The sequence below is a fragment of the Gymnodraco acuticeps genome, unplaced genomic scaffold, assembly GCF_902827175.1.
Source record: "Gymnodraco acuticeps unplaced genomic scaffold, fGymAcu1.1, whole genome shotgun sequence".
NCBI lineage: Eukaryota > Metazoa > Chordata > Actinopteri > Perciformes > Bathydraconidae > Gymnodraco > Gymnodraco acuticeps.
This window is the reverse complement of record NW_022990235.1, coordinates 3429107-3451474: the sequence shown is the minus strand read 5'-3', so window position 1 is coordinate 3451474 and position 22368 is coordinate 3429107. Positions and strand designations below refer to the sequence as shown.

The 22368-nt window shown below is 38.6% G+C and overlaps 2 protein-coding genes across 3 annotated transcripts; one reads left to right on the top strand and one right to left on the bottom strand.

The window, feature by feature from the left end:
* The first annotated feature begins 1363 nt into the window (after positions 1-1363).
* Positions 1364-12066, top strand: LOC117548124 (myosin heavy chain, fast skeletal muscle-like). Its single transcript, XM_034219158.1, has 40 exons — positions 1364-1404; positions 1602-1816; positions 2074-2217; positions 2307-2463; positions 2558-2585; positions 2676-2784; positions 2874-2966; positions 3063-3126; positions 3234-3332; positions 3423-3526; positions 3750-3888; positions 4008-4126; positions 4234-4383; positions 4474-4644; positions 4730-5036; positions 5155-5219; positions 5364-5451; positions 5535-5652; positions 5733-5856; positions 5950-6086; positions 6263-6518; positions 6609-6851; positions 6941-7117; positions 7210-7355; positions 7633-7723; positions 7807-8196; positions 8312-8438; positions 8560-8678; positions 8774-8970; positions 9063-9246; positions 9336-9501; positions 9827-9951; positions 10033-10341; positions 10431-10634; positions 10717-10842; positions 11015-11185; positions 11277-11381; positions 11508-11603; positions 11692-11823; positions 11919-12066. Exons 2-40 carry the CDS (start codon positions 1616-1618, stop codon positions 11937-11939), a joined length of 5802 nt encoding a protein of 1933 aa, XP_034075049.1. The 5' UTR covers positions 1364-1404; positions 1602-1615; the 3' UTR covers positions 11940-12066.
* Positions 12067-18759: 6693 nt separating this feature from the next.
* LOC117548050 lies at positions 18760-22176 on the bottom strand. 2 transcript variants are annotated; one of them, XM_034218987.1, is made up of 3 exons: positions 22015-22176; positions 20339-21302; positions 18760-20152 (listed from the first exon to the last, which is right to left on the bottom strand). In XM_034218987.1, the coding sequence occupies exons 2-3, from the start codon at positions 21179-21181 to the stop codon at positions 19820-19822; spliced, it is 1176 nt and encodes a 391-aa protein (XP_034074878.1). In that variant the 5' UTR covers positions 21182-21302; positions 22015-22176; the 3' UTR covers positions 18760-19819. The 2 variants fall into 2 exon arrangements, with proteins under 2 accessions (XP_034074878.1, XP_034074877.1); XM_034218986.1 differs by lacking the exon at positions 22015-22176 and having other exon boundaries at positions 20339-21537.
* Between the last annotated feature and the right edge of the window lie 192 nt (positions 22177-22368).

Here is a 22368-nt window from a genome sequence, read left to right as displayed (position 1 = left end):
TTTGGCTTGAGTATCAACACAAAGCTGGTGCTATATTTGAGTTTTGCCCTAATAAGACAGAAGATTTCAAAGGACGTATCATGTAACACATATTCATTGAAGACAGAGGCTCATTATATCTTGTGTGTAACCACTTCACAATTTCTTCTACTTATCATCTGCTATATAAATAGATACCCTTTTTCTAATTGAAACGATGCCTAATGCCTGTCTACCCAATACAGTCTGGTCTACCCATACTTTTTTGTGCCACAATGTTCTTGGCAAAATCTTTTGGTAATGAGTCCACTTGCACTGGAAGAAGGAAACATGTTCTTTATACATACTTTAATAAATAAAACAGCTTCGAATTGAAAACGCTAACATCATAATCACTGATTATCACAAAGATAATGAGTCATAGTGAGGTTATTTGTAAACATAAAGGAAATAGAGCTGGAGTCCATCACTCAGCTGCTCTACATTTAGGGGTCATCTGTGGCTCCTTTGTTTATCCCTTAAGAGCAAGAATGAGAACAGCTGTTGGCACTGTTTCGAGAAACAATCCCCTGGCAATCTTTTCCTTTTCTTTAAAGCTCATTGGAACTCATTTCATTTTAAAATAATTTCTTACTTGTAAGGACTCTGAAATCCTATATCAGTGACATTTTAAAGCTTCATCGCAACACACCAAGGTTGCTACGCTGAGCCAAGGGACATGTAAGAGATGCATTAGTCATACCTTTTGACTGTTTGTTCTGACCTTGTGGATAAACTGAACCTACTTTACATCTTTTCCCCCGTTACCATTCACCGTATCCAACTTCACATGTGCACGCTATATAAGAATGTATCAAACTCATAATAAAAATGTGTAGATACATCTCAAGGTATTGCTACTGTCTTCCCACTTTATAGCAACATGTATTACTGATGGCAACACAACAGCTTATTTTTTGGTCAATAATCTAAAGCCAAAACACATTCTAAGTCTGACAATGATCTATGATGGAAGACACCCCGTAAACGTCGTAATGTGACATCTAGAGGTGAGAACTATGCACTGCACAAACATTATGCCAGGCAACATGACCAAATACAGAAATACATGCGTGATAGGCTCCCATCACACTGTATAAAAGGCACAGCAAACCAGCGAGGACAGGCACCCGGCAAAGGTACGTTTCTTAGTAGCTCAGAGAAATATGATAGATATTATACTTATAATACTGCTATGCATCACTTGTATGTCTTGAAAATATAGAATATAGCATTTGTATGACTATTATGGTATAATTATTTCGCATTAGATATTTCTCACATTATTTTCAGATAAAGTATGATGAAGTAGGTTTTCTAAACAAACATTTTGCTTCATTTTTTCAGAAATCTGCATTAAAGTCTGCTCACCTGGGGTCCTTCAAGGTAAATCAGGCTTCATATTTATCCTAGACAATGACTTAAGATGGAATATGGTTTAATCTTTGGAGTAATTTGGTTAGTTCTGATATAGTACCAATCTGTTTTTAAAACTAAGATTTAGAGCTACCCAGTACTTGGAAACTAATCCATCTTTGTCTCTGACATTTTCAATTGACTGTAATAATGTTTTCCTCTTATAGAGTAAACACTCAACATGGGGGATTCGGAAATGGAGTGTTTCGGCCCGGCGGCCATTTACCTCCGGAAGCCAGCACGAGAGAGAATTCAGGCTCAAACAATTCCCTTTGATGCTAAAACAGCTTTCTTTGTGACCGAGCCTACAGAGATGTTCCTCAAGGGGAAACTTACGAAGAAAGAGGGAGGCAAAGTCACCGTGGACACCCTCTGTGGAAAGGTGAGAAGGAATGCATTAGATTTCATGTTTCTAACAAGTTGATGTAAAATCTGAACTGCTGACATGTGTTAACTATTTGATTATTTACATCAGTTAAGGAAATATATATACTTTTAATCCTGGTCTCAAAAGATTGTTTGCTGGAAGACAAATGTATAATTTAGGATTAGCAACTAAGAGTAAAATCTGACAGTACATTATAGCAATTAATGAAATTAATCAATTATATGTGTGTGCCTCTTCTGTCTTTCTAACAGACTATCACTGTTAAAGACACTGAAATCTTCCCCATGAACCCTCCAAAGTACGATAAGATTGAGGACATGGCCATGATGACCCACCTCAGTGAACCTTCTGTGCTGTATAACCTCAAAGAGCGCTATGCAGCATGGATGATCTACGTGAGTTTTGTGCAGGAGGCTTTATTTTATTGTATGCACATGTATTTGTAAAAAGATTGATCATTCTTTGATATTTCACACTGTTGTAGACCTACTCAGGGCTGTTCTGCGTCACTGTGAACCCCTACAAGTGGCTCCCAGTGTATGACTCAAAGGTTGTCAATGCATACAGAGGCAAAAAGAGGATTGAGGCTCCACCCCACATCTTCTCCATCTCTGATAACGCCTATCAGTTCATGCTCCAAGGTATCAGTCAGTTTGAAAGCTATTGTGTGTCCAGAAAAATAAAAGCTGTAGAGGTCAACTTCTAACTGTTGCACACCATTTCAATGTCTTGCAGATAGAGAAAACCAGTCCATCCTTATTACGTAAGTGCCAAATATTTGTATATAAGACTTGTCAGCAGAATTAGAGTCAGACATTGTTAATAATATTTATGAACATACCCATCAACCCAGTGGAGAATCCGGTGCAGGAAAGACTGTCAACACCAAACGTGTCATCCAGTACTTTGCGACAATCGCAGTGGCTGGAGGAAAGAAAATGGAGCAAGCTAGCAAGATGAAGGTAAAAAAGTTGAATAATATTAGAATAACTTGAAAAAGTCTAAATGATTATGACTTTTGTTATATTGACAAAATGGACGTTATTTTTAGGGGTCACTGGAAGATCAAATCATTGCAGCAAACCCACTGTTGGAATCTTATGGTAACGCCAAAACAATTAGGAATGACAATTCTTCACGTTTTGTAAGTATTTTGGGGGATTTTGTGTGTTACTGTCTGACTTTATGACAAAAAGACATTCACCATGACATTAATTTGAATGTTATATTTTTTGTACAGGGAAAATTTATCAGGATTCACTTTGGAACAACTGGAAAGCTGGCTTCAGCTGATATTGAAACATGTAAGATTTTTGTGGAACTTATCACTGTGTTACATCGAGAACAATTCTTGTAGCTGTGCTTCATTGGGAAATGTCCTCACATTTTTCCCCAACTTAAATCCCTACAGATCTGCTGGAGAAGTCTCGAGTGACGTTCCAGCTGTCTGCGGAGAGGAGCTACCACATCTTCTATCAGCTGATGACCGGCCACAAACCTGAGCTACTAGGTGTGAGATTAGTGAATAATACTGGCAGTTATTAAACAATTACTTATCACAGGTTTATATTGTTATATTTACATCTTCTTTATTTTCCAGAGGCTCTCCTGATTACGAAAAATCCATATGACTATCACATGATCAGTCAGGGGGAAATCACCGTCAAGAGTATAGATGACATTGAAGAATTCATCGCCACTGATGTAAGGACAACAAATCATCATCACTATTATGATCACTACTATTACTCTATAACACTAAGTAACCAATGTATTACTACTCTGCACTACATCATACATTATGTGTTCTTTAGTTTAATGAGTATGAGAGAGATTACTCCAAATATTTGTATCTGTTGCCTTTAGCTTCAAAGCACAGACGTGAAAAGGAATAATTGTAGTCTTAAACTGGTTCTTTCTTTTACAGGCTGCTATTGACATCCTCGGCTTCACTTTAGATGAGAAGGCAAGCATGTACAAGCAGACTGGAGCTGTGATGCATCACGGAAACATGAAGTTTAAGCAAAAGCAGCGTGAAGAGCAGGCCGAGCCCGATGGCACTGAGGGTAAGGAACCTACAGTAGGCTATTAGTTTTTATTTAGTGTTCACGTTTATTTAAGTACTGTAGAAGAAGGTATCCTAGAAGTGTGTTTTTGTTCATGACTATTTTTGTTTTTGTTTTAGTGGCTGATAAAATCGCCTACCTCATGGGTCTGAACTCGGCTGATCTGCTAAAAGCACTATGCTACCCCAGAGTAAAGGTTGGAAATGAGTATGTGACCAAAGGTCAAACTGTCCATCAGGTATGGAATATCAACAAAACCATGCAAAAAGCATAGAAATTAAAGCAACAAGTGTCTTCATTTTTACAACATCCTTGTTAATTATGTATTATTAATTTCCAAATCAGGTGAACAATAATGTCAGTGCTCTCTGCAAGTCTGTCTATGAGAAGATGTTCTTGTGGATGGTCATCAGAATCAATGAGATGCTGGCCACCAAGCAGTCCAGACAGTTCTTCATTGGTGTCCTGGATATTGCCGGGTTTGAAATCTTCGATGTAAGTTAAAACACACATTGCACTTGTCAGGTTTACAGAGTGAAACAGCACAATGAAAGTTTGACATTACATCTTCTTTCCCATCTAAAGTATAACAGCTTGGAGCAGCTGTGCATCAACTTCACCAATGAGAAGCTGCAACAGTTTTTCAACCACCACATGTTTGTTCTGGAGCAAGAAGAGTACAAGAAAGAGGGAATTGAATGGGAGTTCATTGACTTTGGTATGGACTTGGCTGCCTGCATTGAGCTGATTGAAAAGGTGAGCTACATGCAGTTTATTAACACACACAGAAAACTATTTATGACTTTAAGCTTTGTTTTTAATTATCATTTCATCATGACAGCCAATGGGAATCTTCTCCATCCTTGAAGAGGAGTGCATGTTCCCCAAGGCATCAGACATCACCTTCAAGAACAAACTGTTCGACCAGCATATTGGTAAAAGTGCAGCCTTCCAGAAACCCAAACCTGCCAAAGGCAAAGCTGAGGCTCACTTCTCTCTGATGCACTATGCCGGCACCGTCGACTACAACGTCACCGGATGGCTGGACAAGAACAAAGACCCCCTGAACGACTCAGTGGTTCAGCTCTACCAGAAGTCTTCAGTCAAACTGTTGGCTCTCCTCTATGCATCGCATAATGCAGCAGAAGGTAAAGAAAGACTCTATTTAAAAGAACATAAGTTGGAGATGCATAATAATTATGTTTAGAGTGAAAGTGTATCATATCTGTTCAACATAAAATCTCACATGAAGTTGCCCTGTTACAGCTGAGGGGAAGAAAGCAGTCAAGAAGAAGGGTGGGTCTTTCCAGACTGTATCTGCTCTTTTCAGGGTAACTATGACAAATGACTGCCTCACTACACAACTATAAAACAGTATTTAAACTACTTCATTTCCCAAATGCTTCTTAAAGGTCACATCTTAGGAAAAAGGCCAAGTTATTTATTTTTTTAACAATTTGAATTTTTCCATTCAGGAGAATTTAGGAAAGTTGATGACGAACTTAAGGAGCACTCATCCTCATTTTGTGCGTTGTTTGATTCCAAATGAATCAAAGACTCCTGGTAAGCTGAAGATCAGTTTAATGTATGCATTAAAGCACTACTGTAACTATTCACGACAAGACTAAACTTATCCTGTCTTTAAGGTCTCATGCAGAACTTCCTGGTCATCCACCAGCTGAGGTGTAATGGTGTGCTGGAAGGTATCAGGATCTGCAGAAAGGGCTTCCCCAGCAGGATCCAATACGCTGACTTCAAGCAGAGGTAATCCAAAACTAAGATCTGCTATATTTTGACAATATTTTAATAAATGATTCACTGTCAATTAATTTATCTTTAATCAGATACAAAGTTTTGAATGCCAGTGTCATTCCTGAGGGACAATTCATGGACAACAAAAAGGCCTCAGAGAAACTCTTGGGCTCTATTGATGTTGACCCAACTCAGTACAAATTTGGACACACAAAGGTAATCCATCTGTCTGTAAATGGTGTGCTTTCCCGGATACTGCAAGTAATGTTACCATCATGTCAAGGAACACTTCCCTTTTTGTTATTTCAGGTGTTTTTCAAAGCTGGTCTGCTGGGGACTTTGGAGGAGATGCGAGATGATAAACTGGCTAAACTGGTCACAATGACTCAGGCTCTTAGCAGAGGTTTCCTCTCAAGGACAGAATTCCAAAAGATGATGGAGCGCAGGTATTGTAGTCAGTTAGCTTTATAAATCTAAGGATGTTCATAAGGACAACTTGATTGCCATATTGACCACATACATTTATTTTGAATATAATGAAAATAATTCATGTTTCTCATCAATATGGCTTTAAGGATCTAAATTAAATCTGTTGTTTTACTTTGATCCCTATTTTCTCCAGGGAGGCCATTTACTCCGTCCAGTACAACATCCGCTCATTCATGAATGTCAAAACCTGGCCATGGATGAAGCTCTACTTCAAAATTAAACCTCTGCTGAAGAGTGCAGAGAGTGAAAAGGAGATGGCGCAAATGAAAGTGGACTTTGCAAAGATGAAAGAAGATCTAGCAAAGGCTCTGTCAAAGAAGAAGGAGCTGGAGGAGAAGATGGTTTCTCTGCTGCAGGCGAAGAATGACTTGCAGCTACAAATGCAGTCTGTACGTTAAAATGAAAAGAATTTGCTTCTTCAATTATCTCCTTTTTTACAAAAACCTAATCATTTTAACTGGATGTCATTGCAAATCTAGGAAGGTGAAACCCTCTGTGATGCAGAGGAGAGGTGTGAGGGGCTCATTAAGGCAAAAATCCAGCTTGAGGCCAAATGCAAAGAGACGTCTGAGAGACTGGAGGATGAGGAGGAAATTAATGGTGAGCTGACTGCAAAGAAGAGGAAGCTGGAGGACGAGTGCTCTGAGTTGAAGAAAGACATCGATGACTTGGAGCTCACCCTGGCCAAAGTGGAAAAGGAGAAACATGCCACAGAGAACAAGGTTTGTATATCTTCAATAAGGTCTTAAAGACAATTCTTAAAAGAACACTAAAACCCTTTAAAATGATGTTCAAACTATTGTGAATACAGGTTAAAAACCTTGTTGAGGAAATGTCATCTCAAGATGAGATCATTGCCAAGTTGACCAAAGAGAAGAAAGCCCTCCAAGAGGCCCATCAGCAGACCCTCGATGATCTGCAGGCAGAGGAAGACAAAGTCAACACTCTGACCAAGGCTAAAGTCAAGCTGGAGCAACAAGTCGACGATGTATGTATATAGTAACACCTCTAACTAGCAACAGTTATTTTAGTCCCTGGGAAATGAAATACAAAAATAAAGCCTTGTCTCGGTTAAAACAGCTTGAAGGTTCCCTGGAGCAAGAAAAGAAGCTTCGTATGGACCTTGAGCGAGCAAAGAGAAAGCTTGAAGGTGATCTTAAATTGGCCCATGAAACCATCATGGATCTGGAGAATGACAAGCAGCAGTCTGACGAGAAAATAAAGAAGTGAGTGTGAATGTAGTCATCAATTCAGTGCAGTCATGTTCTACCTTATTGGATTTATCCAGCAAACAAAAGCCAGAATAAAATCTTCCTGTAGACAAAGAAACTAAATGTGTACACAAATCTGCAGTGAGAAAGTTAGAAATGTGATGTCATCAGTATTTTAACAATGACAACTAACAATGGACAGTCAGAAACCTAAGGTCATTATTGAAAACAAAAAAACTCAACTTGATTTTGCTTACTTGTAATGTTTATGAAAACTTTTGTCCCCACGCAGGAAGGACTTTGAAACAAGCCAATTTCTTAGCAGGATTGAGGATGAGCAAACACTTTCTGCTCAGCTTCAGAAAAAGATCAAAGAACTTCAGGTTGGTACAGTATATATAATAATGACAGAATTGTCTTACATTGTTGCTATGTTTATTCTATTGTTTTAACATGTAAACATTAGGCTCGTATTGAGGAGCTGGAGGAGGAGATCGAGGCTGAGCGAGCTGCTCGGGCCAAGGTGGAGAAGCAGAGGTCTGATCTCTCCAGGGAACTTGAGGAGATCAGCGAGAGGCTGGAAGAATCTGGAGGAGCAACGTCTGTTCAGATCGAGATGAACAAGAAGCGTGAGGCCGAGTTTCAGAAGCTGCGTCGTGACCTCGAAGAGTCCACCCTGCAGCACGAGGCCACCGCTGCAGCTCTCCGTAAGAAGCAGGCTGACAGCGTGGCAGAGCTCGGAGAACAGATCGACAACCTCCAGAGAGTCAAACAGAAGCTGGAGAAAGAGAAGAGCGAGTACAAGATGGAGATCGATGACCTCAGCAGCAACATGGAGTCTGTTGCCAAATCAAAGGTAAAGTTAAACAAATTCACTTGCAACAAAAATTGCTTAGTAAAATATCTGCCTTAATTGGCTTTTACCAATTTACATTACATGATTAGATCAACAACATGTTTGTCAATTTCAGGTCAATCTGGAGAAAATGTGTCGTACTCTTGAGGATCAACTGAGTGAGATGAAGACTAAAAATGAAGAACATGTGCGACAGCTCAACGACATTGGGGTTCAAAGGGCAAGACTGCTAACTGAGAATGGTAATACAAATAAATATATACATATATACTATTTTTGTACCGATCCTTACCTTACATTTCCAATTCAATATTCATACATATTTGCATTTAGATTAGTTCTAAATTATTTGTATTTCCTTAGGTGAATACAGTCGCCAGATGGAGGAGAAAGATGCCCTGATCTCTCAACTGACAAGGAGCAAGCAGGCTTTTACCCAGCAGGTTGAGGAGTTCAAGAGGCACATTGAGGAGGAAGTTAAAGTAGGTGACCATTAAATCACCAACACAATCCCAGAACTGCAGTGTTAAATGATTAATTTTAGCTGACAAATGATGTCAATGTTATTCTTTGTAAGGCCAAGAACGCCCTGGCTCATGCTGTTCAGTCGGCCCGTCATGACTGCGACCTGCTCAGAGAGCAGTACGAGGAGGAGCAGGAGGCCAAGTCTGAGCTGCAGCGCGCAATGTCTAAGGCCAACTGCGAGGTGGCTCAGTGGAGAGCCAAATACGAGACTGACGCCATTCAGCGCACTGAGGAGTTGGAGGAGTCTAAGTAAGTCCATACGATTTTAACTAGATCCAACCTCCACTTCTGAGTATGACTTATGCTAAACTGAAAGTTTGTGAATCAAATAATCTTAACAGGAAAAAGCTTGCCCAGCGTCTTCAGGATGCAGAGGAATCTATCGAGGCTGTGAATTCGAAATGTGCCTCTTTGGAAAAGACAAAACAGAGACTGCTTGCTGAAGTGGAGGACCTGATGATAGATGTGGAGAGAGCTAATGCTCTGGCTGCTAACCTCGACAAGAAGCAAAGAAACTTTGACAAGGTCAGATATTTATTTGTGCCTTTAAACGTAAATGAAAAACATAGAATTGTGAATTACTGAAAAACATGGGTCTATTTGAATGTTTTCAGGTTCTTGCAGAGTGGAAGCAGAAGTATGAAGAAAGCCAGGCAGAGCTGGAGGGATCTCTAAAAGAAGCACGTTCTCTCAGCACAGAGATGTTCAAGCTGAAGAATTCATATGAAGAAGCGTTGGACCATCTGGAGTCCTTGAAGAGAGAGAACAAGAACCTGCAACGTAATTAAAAAAACAAAATACTCTAATTGGCAACTACTAAAAAATCCTCGATAACAGCCTGATGAGCAGAGTTTTGCAGACTTCATAATTGGAGCTGTGTCATTTTCTTTGAAAATAATGAACGAGTGCGCCCCCTGGTGGGCAAACAGGTTCAATTAGCACAGTCTATGATTTTGTACTGACTACAAATGTAATACAATTTGGCAGCATTTTCATTATAATGTACAAGTGAATGGTATATTGAGTTTAAATGTCTGCCATATAGACCAAACTGATATTTCAGCTCACACATATTTAACAACTGCTTTTACGAACATTTTTACAGAGGAGATCTCTGACCTGACTGAGCAAATTGGTGAGAATGGAAAAACTCTTCATGAACTGGAGAAAGGGAAAAAGATTTTAGAGACTGAAAAGTCTGAACTCCAGACTTCACTTGAAGAGGCAGAGGTACTGTCTGACAACATATCTGTCATTTAAACACCATTTTAAATGATTTTGGAGATAGAAAACATGTCCTTTTTTTTCAAGGCTACACTAGAGCATGAGGAATCCAAGATTCTCCGTGTTCAGCTTGAACTTACCCAAATCAAGGGTGAAGTTGACAGAAAAATGTCAGAGAAAGACGAGGAGATTGACCAGATCAAGAGGAACAGCCAGAGAGTGATTGAGACCATGCAGAGTACTTTGGATTCTGAAGTCAGGAGCAGGAATGATGCCCTGAGAATCAAGAAGAAGATGGAGGGAGACCTTAATGAGATGGAGATACAGCTGAGCCACGCAAACCGCCAGGCATCTGAAGCCCAGAAACAGCTGAGAAACGTTCAGGGACAGCTAAAGGTATGGTGGTTCATTTAACTACAATAATGTATTGTTTTACTTCTTTAAGAATGCATGGCACATGTTTTTTAATGTATTATTCCTTAAAGGATTCACTACTGCACCTTGATGAAGCCTTAAGAGGTCAAGAAGACATGAAGGAGCAGGTTGCCATGGTGGAGCGCAGGAACAACCTGATGATGGCTGAGATCGAGGAGCTGAGAGCAGCACTGGAGCAGACGGAGAGGTGCCGCAAAGTGGCTGAACAGGAGCTGGTTGATGCCAGCGAGCGAGTGGGACTGCTGCACTCTCAGGTAATCAAAGACAATGACATGTGAAACACCTGACAACTGATAATGACATAATGCAGTCTAATCCTAACTATTGTTTATTTAGAATACCAGTCTCATTAACACCAAGAAGAAGTTGGAGACTGACCTTGTCCAAATCCAAGGTGAGGTGGAAGACTCTGTCCAGGAAGCAAGAAATGCTGAAGAAAAGGCCAAGAAGGCCATCACTGATGTGAGTCATCTTTACATTCCTCAATGTAAACTGAAACCACATTCTAGCGAATAATAAGTCAGTGTATAGCATTGTTTATTAGGCCCTTTCTCTACCATATCTAGAGTAAGGGCAGTTGAAACACTAGACTGCAATAGGCTAATATGCAATCTGAAATTCAAAAACATTTCAGGCCGCCATGATGGCAGAAGAGCTCAAGAAGGAGCAGGACACCAGCTCTCATTTGGAGAGGATGAAGAAGAACCTGGAGGTGACAGTGAAGGACCTGCAGATCCGCCTGGATGAAGCTGAGAATCTGGCCATGAAGGGCGGCAAGAAGCAGCTCCAGAAACTGGAGGCTAGGGTTAGTGCCATGAAGACAAATCTATGTGTATTTACTTTAAATCAGGATGACATGTTGCAATGTAAAATCACTGCATTCCCCTTTTTTAAAGGTTCGAGAATTGGAGGGTGAAGTTGATGCTGAGCAGAGACGAGGAGCTGAGGCCATCAAGGGAGTGCGAAAATATGAAAGAAAAGTGAAGGAGCTTTCCTATCAAGTAAGTTGCTATTAAAACTACTAAAACTTAAGCTACTGCAAATGCTAATTGTTACAATAACATATGGTAAAGAAACAGTAAGCCTATATTAGTATTTAATAAGTCTTTCACTCCTGATTTACATAGTTTGAAGAGGACAAGAAAAATATCGCCAGACTTCAGGATCTGGTGGACAAGCTGCAACTGAAAGTGAAGGCCTACAAGAGGCAGTCTGAGGAAGCTGTGAGTACACCTAATTATTTATAAGGCACACATCCTGAGAATGTGACCCAGTCCACAGGTTTTAACTTCATTGTGGCTCATCCAACAGGAGGAACAGGCCAACACTCACCTTTCCAAGTACAGGAAGGTGCAGCATGAAATGGAGGAAGCTGACGAACGCGCTGACATCGCAGAGTCTCAAGTCAACAAGTTGAGGGCAAAGAGTCGGGAAATTGTCAAGGTAAAAAAATACCTATCTGAGAAGAATAATGTTTGCGATTTATTTTTTAATTAATATGTTTGTATGTGTAATATGTTAATCTTCTGTCATTTCAGTCCAAGGATGAAGAGGAGTGAAGAAGAAATCAAGATTATACAGTAGCAAGAAGCCATATAATATGAGTATCTTGTTAATTGTTAATTCTAGCATGTTAAGCATGCTGTGATAACCAAAGGTCAATAAAAAGTAGTTTGTTGCATCTTTTCTGTGTCTGTTCTTTAACTTTTTACTGATTTAATAATTGAATATTTAAAATTGATCAATACTGATTGTTTTCAAGCCCTCAGGGGCTTAGAATGTGATCTATTACTTTCACCAGGTATGTAAACATGTAAATACTCACGTAAACTACAAATCCCTCAACATTGTACTTAAGTGTATTACTTGAGTAGATCTACTTACTTTGCACCATGCTCTGGCTGAGATTTGAGTTAACATGATCTTAGAAAGATGCTAAAGGAAAAACAAGGTATGAGCAGATCTGTGACTGCTTAGCCAGTTTGACAAAAGCTAGGTGATGTTCATTAAGAACAAGCAACGCAGTGTTTCCTTACTTCAAAAAGTAACCAAGATAACAAAGGCTGTCAGTTTTAGACAACAATTCCCCCAACCTGTTAAGCCCTGAGCCTGTTTTTCATGTCTCAGGCTCGAAAATGACATTCCCAGAAGAAATAACCACATCTTCCCTTCTAAAAGGGTTAAATTAATAATCTTTTTTCTCAAAGTAATGATAAACCTGTGAGTATGATGTAGAAAAGTCAGAATCAATATAGATGTTTTTTATTTTAAAGAAAATTCAGATTGAACATAGTAAAAAATTGTAAATGATAGTGTCCGTCCAAAAAATATGTTTTACTTATAGTGAAAACTACCCTTGGATGATGGTAAGGTAGACTAAAAGCTTTAGGAATCCAAAGTACAAGATATAATAAGTACCCTGTATCAAGATGTATGCAAAACAAGTGACATTTGACCTTTTTAGAGAGATTTAGCAACAAAAAAACACTTCTGGGGTCATTTGGGTGGATTTTCCATATCTCTGGGCACCCTTGGTCGATTTTGACGAATGAAATCTCTACTACTAGAGCCAATGGAATCAAAGGGGAATTTCCCCACACACACACATGGGGGGGCTTTGTATGGAAGCAAACAAGAGACAGAAGTATTTGAATTGTATTAGACACCGAATTTATAGCATTGAAAATAATTACTTTGAAAATCATGTATCTAAATGTTTTTGCTCCGAATTTACCTATGTGAAATAAAAATGTAAAAATTCAAGTGAAAAAAATTCGATGTATAAAATTCGATGTCCAAAATTGCGATGCAGCATCATCCGAGATACGCAGACAGGATAAGCAATCGAGCCCTAATGCAACTCCGACTTCTGGCCTATCAGAGCACGGCTTTGTCAGTCATGTGATCACAACAACCCGGGAGAAAAATGACGGAGAACAGCGGGGCTCGCCGCTCGGGTAAGTAGTCAGTTTGTGCTCTTTATTTTAGAAGCAGTGAGGGCTCGACAGCATTTGTATCTTACATTAGCTAGCTAAATGAGTGAAGTAGCCTTGTGCCTTGCTGTTAGCAAGCTCCGTTACCATTAATTGAAGTGAATCACAACGTGTGTGTGTGTACGGAAGAGGATTAGGGCCACATAAAAAATTTTTTTGTGAGGATTTGAAAAAAATATTATTATTTTTTGTTCTGAGAAAAAAGTCAGAATTCTGACTTTAATCTCAGAATTCTGACTTTAATCTCAGAATTCTGACTTTTTTCTCGGAAAAAAAAAAAATATTTTTTTTGGGAGAAAAAAAGTCAGAATTCTGACTTTAATCTCAGAATTCTGACTTTAATCTCAGAATTCTGACTTTTTTCTCAGAACAAAAAAAAATAAAATTATTTGGGAGAAAAAAGTCAGAAATACCGGTAACTGTCGAACCAGCTTCACTGCGATTTACACATTGCAGTAGGCAACAATGGAGGACGTGAGTGAATTTCTGCGCGCCAGAGGGGTCCAAGAGGAAACCATATTGCAAATGGAAGAACAAAAGGTGAGTTATAAATATATAAGTGTGTTTTGGGCGTTCGTAAAAACAACGAAAAGGCGTTAGAATATGAAATGCAGACATTGATGAGCTAGCAGCAAGTGCATTAGCTTATATGCTATGGCTCCCCCCATCTAATTCAGTAAATAATGGTTTAGTTCGTTGACACGCAAGTTTGTGCTTGTTGGAACAGTGGCGACTAACCAAGAGCAACAGCCTGGTGGTTTTCATGTTTCTGTAGAGAAGATTTCATTAAGTGTGTTTAACAAGGCAGCTAGCAGCTAGCTGAGAGCCTGACAGCTACCGCTCACCAGCCTGGCGGGGAAAAACCATGGGAAATACATATCGCCCAAACTTCTTTTTGTTTGCCATCATTACTTCAAATTATTTTTGCCTGTAACAGTTTAGAGATCAGTGGTCAAAGTACAACGCAAGGAGGCAGTTGCTAATTATATTCCCAAAATTCGCCCAGTAAAACCCCTCTCGGTACTGTAGCATTGTTACCACAGGGGTTTGGGCCATTGTCCTTGTATCCCACAATCACAGAATTATCAGCATATGAATATGAATCCTGCTGTACTGTCTGAAGGAGATTAAAACAGCAGGACAGTGTTGGTAATTGTATCTAGTATCGCTGCGTATCATGTCAGTCTCTAACGTTAACGTTACTGAAAGCCGCCGTTGGTGGGCCGCTGGCTCTGGCATAGGTGGGCCGTGGACTTTCACAGCGCCGGTACCGCATCCGCCGCCGCAAACACCCGCCGTTGCGAGGCTCTGGTGGCTCCGGCAGGTCCGGTGCAGCGGTGCTGTGAAAGTCCACCGCCGTTGCGAGTCTCCGGCTGTAATAATCCACTTTAAAAACACTTTTAAGGGTTATACTTATGTGAAGGTTATAAACTTTAGGGTAACCAGGGAAACTAGTAGTTTCTGTTTTTTTCTAATAAAGTGACAACAGTACCATCATGGCAAAAACTGGCTTTTTAAGGGTTAATATTCTGAAAATTAATGAATGTTTTGTATTATGAACAGGACTGATTTGGTCTGCGAAATGGCAAAATAGTATATATCTATATATAACGATGTACAAGGGTTGACAATAGTTATACAATGTGCACAAACTTCATTGTGTTTTCTTTTCTTTCTTCTTTGCAGATTGACAGCGACGTCATTGGTCTTATGGATGATGCCACTCTTCAAAAATACATCCCCTCCTACGGAGACCGAATAGCCATCTTTAATCATTGTAGAAGTAAAAGGCCCACATCAAAGCGAAAAAAAGGCCTTTATGAAAGACTGAGGGAAAAAATGACAGTGAGATCGGAAAGTTCTCAAGGAAACGCATCAGGTACAGAAACAAGAAAAACACAGACAAAGAAGCTGAAAGCCACAAGAAATATTGAAATAGGCTGGATTCACAATGACACTAACACAACCAAACAAGTAAGGGCAAAACAAGGAGGTGGCACTAGAAAAATTAAACTATCAACTAATGCTGGTTTGAATGAAATCCTTGAAACAGGAAAGACACTATTTTTTCCTGATGGAATATCACCTAAAGGACCTGAATCAGAGTTCGACTTTGAGGTGTGGGATTTTAAACAAAACTGCCTTACAGCTGAAACATGCCCTTCAATTAGCACAATGTACGAAACTGTGCAAATGACAATGTTGCGATTTTACATTGCCACAAAGCGAAAACCTTCTGCAAACGCTGACAGCGACACAGTTGAAGAGACTTCTGAGTTTAATCTTGTCTCGGGTGAAAATGACGACTACACAGATGTCATTATTGTTTTGGACGACATACAGCGATCACTAAACATTTCTAGTGATCCTGAAATCACCTTTGGTCCTCATTTCGGCATCGAGGAAGATGAAGAAGACACACTCATATTTGAGAATGTTCCTGTCCCCGCCAGTCCACTTGAGGCAGAGAAACAACTAACAATCACTGTACATCATGCAAACACCCTAGCTGACATGATTACTGCCTTTTCTGATGCAGAGATTTTAAACAAATCATTGAATGTGAGGCGCATTCTCCCAGATAACAAGGAAGAAGCAGGCAGTGGTTCTGGGGTACTGAGGGATGTTCTCAGCTGCTTCTGGCAAGAATTCTATGAGAGATGCACACTTGGGACAACAGTTAAAGTGCCCTACATTCGCCATGATTTTCCTGCTGAAACATGGAAGGCAATTGGAAGAATCCTTTTGAAAGGTTACCAAGATTGTGAATATTTCCCAAACAAACTTTCACTGCCTTTCCTTGAACAGGTGCTGTTTGATAATGTGTACAGTGACCTCAAAGCATATTTTATGCAATTTGTGAGCAGCCAAGAACGTGAAGTTTTGATGCAAGCGCTGACTGATTTCACTGCAGTTGACACTGATGACCTTTTGGAGGTTCTCGACAGCTATGGCTGTAGAAGGAAAGTCAGCGCAGAGAATCTTCCTAAAATAATTGAAGAAATTGCCCACAAAGAGATGGTCCAAAAACCAATGTTCGTTATTGACTGCTGGAGGGAGATTAACCATCAACATCTCAACCTCAGTCCAGAGGCACTGACTAAGTTGTTGTCTGACCTGCAACCCACCACAAAAAAAGTCTGCAAACTACTGAAATTTGATGTTGATTTGACTACAAACCAAAAAGAGGTAGCAAATCATCTGAAAAGATTCATCAGAGAGCTAGATGAGAGTAAACTTCAGAAGTTTCTACGGTTCTGCACAGGATCTGATCTCATTGTGACAGACAGCATCTACGTGGGATTTGAGAAAATGACAGAGTTCACAAGAAGACCGATTGCACACACATGTGGGAATATTCTGCACATAGCTGACAGCTATGAGAACTTCCCAGATTTCCGTTCAGAATTCAATGCAGTTCTTGAGAGCAATGTGTGGGTTATGGACATTGTTTAGACTCCAACAACAATAACCAAACCAATCCAAACTGTTAAGAGTTTTTCATGTTCGAAGTAGTTGTGCAGAATTGCAAGTAATGGTGTGCTATACTGTATATTTGGGAAGCACTTCACCAGGACCTTTAATAGTTATAGAGAAGTCCAGCTGGCCAGAAGGGAGCCCATCTTTCACTACACAAACTTGGTGGTGTGTTCACAAACTACAACAAACTTGCATATTGACTATTATTCTCCAGTTGCAGAACACAAACCTGACTTGACAGAAATGTAATTTGTTCATGTAATTCAAGACCTTTTAATACTGCTAAGATGTTTAAGGATTCAAACAAGAACAGTGGCATGCTTCATTGTTCTTATATGGAAACAGACAGTTGTAAAATACAATGTACTGTTTGCTCCCTCTTACTTTTTGTGTAAATTGTAAAATGATATGCCACTTACCCAGGTGAATAACTTGTGTAAAAGCATGAATGTGTAACTAACCCCTTATCTGACCATTGACTGGAATATAAAGTTGCAAAGCAAGTGCCTTGTTCAAAGCATACTTGTTTATTTAGAACATATTTTATACTAGTGTAAAAAGTAATTAAGACATGTGCCAGTGCAATAACAATTATTAAAGTATCCAAAAATAAAAAATAGGTTTTGTTGCACACAACAATGCCTGCAAAACAGATGTTGAGACTTAATACAATTTACCTTCAGAATGTCTTTCAGTATCAAAGCAATACTTGCAATCCTAGTAAAAAGCAAACAATTGTAATCATAACTTCTCATAACTAAGATAACTGGTAGAAGACTAGTTCAGTCTGTTTATATGCACATCTGAGAGGTGTGTGTGTGTGTGTGTGTGTGTGTGTGTGTGTGTGTGTATCTACTTGTTTAGAAGAACCAACCAGTCCACCACTTGAAACTTTAACAAGACATTTGGAATCAAGGCAATGTGACACCTGAGGAAACATTTGATCATACAACATTTTAAGCATTATTTTTAAGATATTTGTTCCGTTTCTATATTTCACATCTTGTTTATTTAGAACATATTTTATACTAGTGTAAAAAGTAATTAAGACATAATCTTAAAAATAATGCTTAAAATGTTGTATGATCAAGTGTTTCCTCAGGTGTCACATTGCCTTGATTCCAAATGTCTTGTTAAAGTTTCAAGTGGTGGACTGGTTGGTTCTTCTAAACAAGTAGATACACATACACACTTTCCCTATACACACACACACACACACACACACACACACACACCTCTCAGATGTGCATATAAACAGACTGAACTAGTCTTCTACCAGTTATCTCAGTTATGAGAAGTTATGATTACAATTGTTTGCTTTTTACTAAGATTGCAAGTATTGCTTTGATACTGAAAGACATTCTGAAGGTAAATTGTATTAAGTCTCAACATCTGTTTTGCAGGCATTGTTGTGTGCAACAAAACCTATCTTTTATTTTTGGATACTTTAATAATTGTTATTGCACTGGCACATTACAGGCAGATATTTGTTCCGTTTCTATATTTCACATCTTGTGGATCAACCAATAATTAAAAAAAAAAAGCAAAGCAAAAGGGCTGTAATTTTCCGGTCATCCTTGTGCGGAATTCTCATGTTTTGTTAAATGTTACTTTTAACATTGAAATGTAAGTTAAGGTTACATTGTGAATCAAATGTATTTTCTTACACCACATTTGTATGCAGGGCTTCAATTGAATGTTGATAAAGTTTCCTATTCTTATGGGTATAAAGTGATTGAATAAATAAGCTTTACAATAGTTGTTCCAAGACTTCTCTAAAATATCTTATAGTAATTCATATTTGACACTAATGTGAGAATTTAATTAGTCATGTGGCATTAAAAACAATGATAAAATAATTGAAAATTCATTAAGAACACTACCATTCTGTTTATCTATGCTTTGAGTTCTTGATGCCTTTTTTACAAATGTGTATTTAATTGTCTAGAAATGGTATCCTTTATTGTCTTAATAAAGTTAATTGTTTATTTTTGCCAACACTAGGTTGTAATGTTATGGTGATACAGGTAAAAGACTGATGTATATCAATACTGAGAACATATGATGAATACTGCACTGACATACTCATTGTATCAGCATTGGATCAAATGTGCTCCTATTAGTATGAACTCACAACCAAGCTTCCCAAAGTCTGTTCACCTCAAGTTATTACGGCTAAATTGTTTCATTGAGTTCCGAGAATACATAAATGTAACCACATTTTGAAATATAAGTAATTGAAATAAATAAAATGTGTTACTGCATAAAGACAATCTGATCCATTTAATTAATGTGTTATGCAAAAAGGTGTGAACGATGTATCTATTGCTTAAATCATTCAATTTGTGCTTACACTTTTGCAAGAATGTGATCAGACATTTTTAGTAAAAACAATGGAGTTATACTGAAAAATTAACATGTTCATTATTGTATGCATGTGGCAATCAATAAGTCATTCTAAAGTGATGTTTGTATTCACCAATAAATGGCACTAGCAGGTTTGTTATGTCAGCGAATGGCGTTGTTATCCTTTCTTAAAGGAGGAAGTTTGTCCAGTGTAAGCAAGGCCTTCTCAGTTGCAGCAAACTACATGGCAATATTAATGACTGGTCCCTTACTGTTTTTAGAGCGCACATGAAATAATCTGGCAACTGAGTGAAAATTAGCAATCAGTTGTTACCATTGTGTAACACATGGTACATTATTTGTGTATACAATGTAGAAACATGTAACAAAGATTTGGCCCATACATACAGTAGGCTACCATTAAAAAAAAACTGTTGAAAAGCTGTAAAGAAAAATGAAAATAGTGTTGAGAGACAAACATTTAAGGAATACATGAAATACCATTGACTATGATTTTTATTGATACATTTTTGACTAAATAATTACTTATTTTTTAAGGTCAGTTTTGTCCTGAACAGTATTTTGTGTTTTGCATAATGACATGTACGCTACATGTACCATTAATCAAATACTTGTCGTCGTATTTCATCTCGTAACAGGATGTATAGATCAGCTGCAGCAAATGGATCTGCTGGATCATCCCATCCGTTTTCCGCCATGAGTAGACAACACAGTTCAAAAACAGTTTCATCGCACGGAAACTGGCCTTTGGGAGTACACTCTAACATACACAAATTGACCTCCTCCATGGCAATAGGTTTGAGTCTATCCTCAGCACTGTGCAACTCTGGGAATGAGTACATAATCACTGGCCGACCAGATGCTGTGTCATCAGTTGATCTTGGTCTGATTTTGTGGGAATTCCAGGTGTTGACCACTTCATCAAGTTCATCCTGCATAGAAAAAAAGCACAGTAAATGTAGACGACATGTCTTAAGAAGCTTTCGGACATAACTTCTACCTGTCTAGATGGAGGCTGAGGTTGCTGCAATGTCCACGAACATAGTGAATTATAATATTATTATTACTCATACTACTTTTATTAATGACTAATCTCAGAAATAAATAAAATATTTTACCTGAACAAGATTAAGGTAACAGAATTGGATAAGACTTTTGTCCAAAAAGTCTCCTGTGAAGTGGCCATCTTCCTGGAGAGTTTGGAACAGGTTCATCCAGAACTGCGCACTCTGTTTGCGGAGTATACCCCACCATCCTTCAATGCGCTGGTTTGCTGTGCTTCTTCCATAAAGGAAACTTCTCTCCCCAGCAAAACTGTCTGGGTGGTTCCTTCGCAAAAACATCTGCATTTCTTCAACAGAAACATTTTCCGTGCCCCTGTCTGCACGAATCCTCTCTGGACATCCACCTATACCTGAAACTGTTTTGATAAAGTAACTTGCAACTACTTTAGGATCACTGTTTGTGATATAGGCTTCCATCCATAACACATAGCGGCTAAAACCATCTATACAGCCGTTGATGGCAATGCCATAGGGCTTTAGTTTATCATAACCATCCATGTGCCAAAGTGCATTTGGCCCTCTGCATCTGTACTGACGTCTTCTCAAGCGGTGGGCTCGTCTTAATTCCACACCTTGTGGATCAACCAGTTTGATGATGCGTCTTATGCTATCTTGTGACACAACAAGGCCCTGTTGAATTGCACGGAGATGAAGCCAACGGTATCCCTGCATCTGTCCATTAGTCATGATCTCATGCTGTACAAAAGCTAGCACTTCCTCCAAGTCAGACTGGTTCTTCCTCCTGAACAGGTTAAGTCTTTTACAAATTCTCTTTAATGTTCGGACACTAATTACAATGTGATTAGTGTGTGCCAAAATAGCAAGTATTTCTTTGTTACTTAGGGAAAGTCTGAAGTATAGTTTAATTAAGTCATCCAAATCTGGCTCTGCAGGCATTGTTGTGAGCAGCGCAGCAAACTGATGTAATGCAGAATATAAAGAGGACAATTTGGTATTCGTAGGAGGGGTTGTAATATGGCAGTTGAATTGTACATCAGACAATAACGTTGCTTTTAATCTGCAAAAAAGAAAAGAAAATATATTGTTTAAATATTGTAAGGTTAAGACTCTTCTTCCTATTTTACACAGTATATGCTCAGTAAAAGTGTCCATTACGGAGTACGGATCTTATTTATCAGGAACACTTTATATGCAGGAACACAAATCCTACCTTTAATTTAAAGCCAGAAAGTGTTAAACATTCTTACTGTTAACCTCACTAACTTGTTTCATAAAATGCGTATATATAGGCATATATATATATATATATATATATATATATATATATATATATATATAGTAAAAAAATACGCATTTTATGAAACAAGTCTAGAATGGAGTAAGACAGTTGTGGTTGTGGGCCACAACCACAACTGTCTTACTCCATTCTAGACGAGATGATGTTTGAGATGTTGATCATTTTGATGGTTAATAGCCTTCTGATTGTCAGCTAGCTGCTAGCTGCCTTGTTAAACACACTTAATGAAATCTTCTCTACAGAAACATGAAAACCACCAGGCTGTTGCTCTTGGTTAGTCGCCACTGTTCCAACAAGCACAAACTTGCGTGTCAACGAACTAAACCATTATTTACTGAATTAGATGGGGGGGAGCCATAGCATATAAACTAATGCACTTGCTGCTAGCTCATCAATGTCTGCATTTCATATTCTAACGCCTTTTCGTTGTTTTTACGAACGCCCAAAACAGACTTATATATTTATAACTCACCTTTTGTTCTTCCATTTGCAATATGGTTTCCTCTTGGACCCCTCTGGCGCGCAGAAATTCACTCACGTCCTCCATTGTTGCCTACTGCAATGTGTAAATCGCAGTGAAGCTGGTTCGACAGTTACCGGTATTTCTGACTTTTTTCTCCCAAATAATTTTATTTTTTTTTGTTCTGAGAAAAAAGTCAGAATTCTGAGATTAAAGTCAGAATTCTGAGATTAAAGTCAGAATTCTGACTTTTTTTCTCCCAATAAAAAAATATTATTTTTTTTCCGAGAAAAAAGTCAGAATTCTGAGATTAAAGTCAGAATTCTGACTTTTTTTCTCCCAAAAAAAAAATATTTTTTTCCCCCG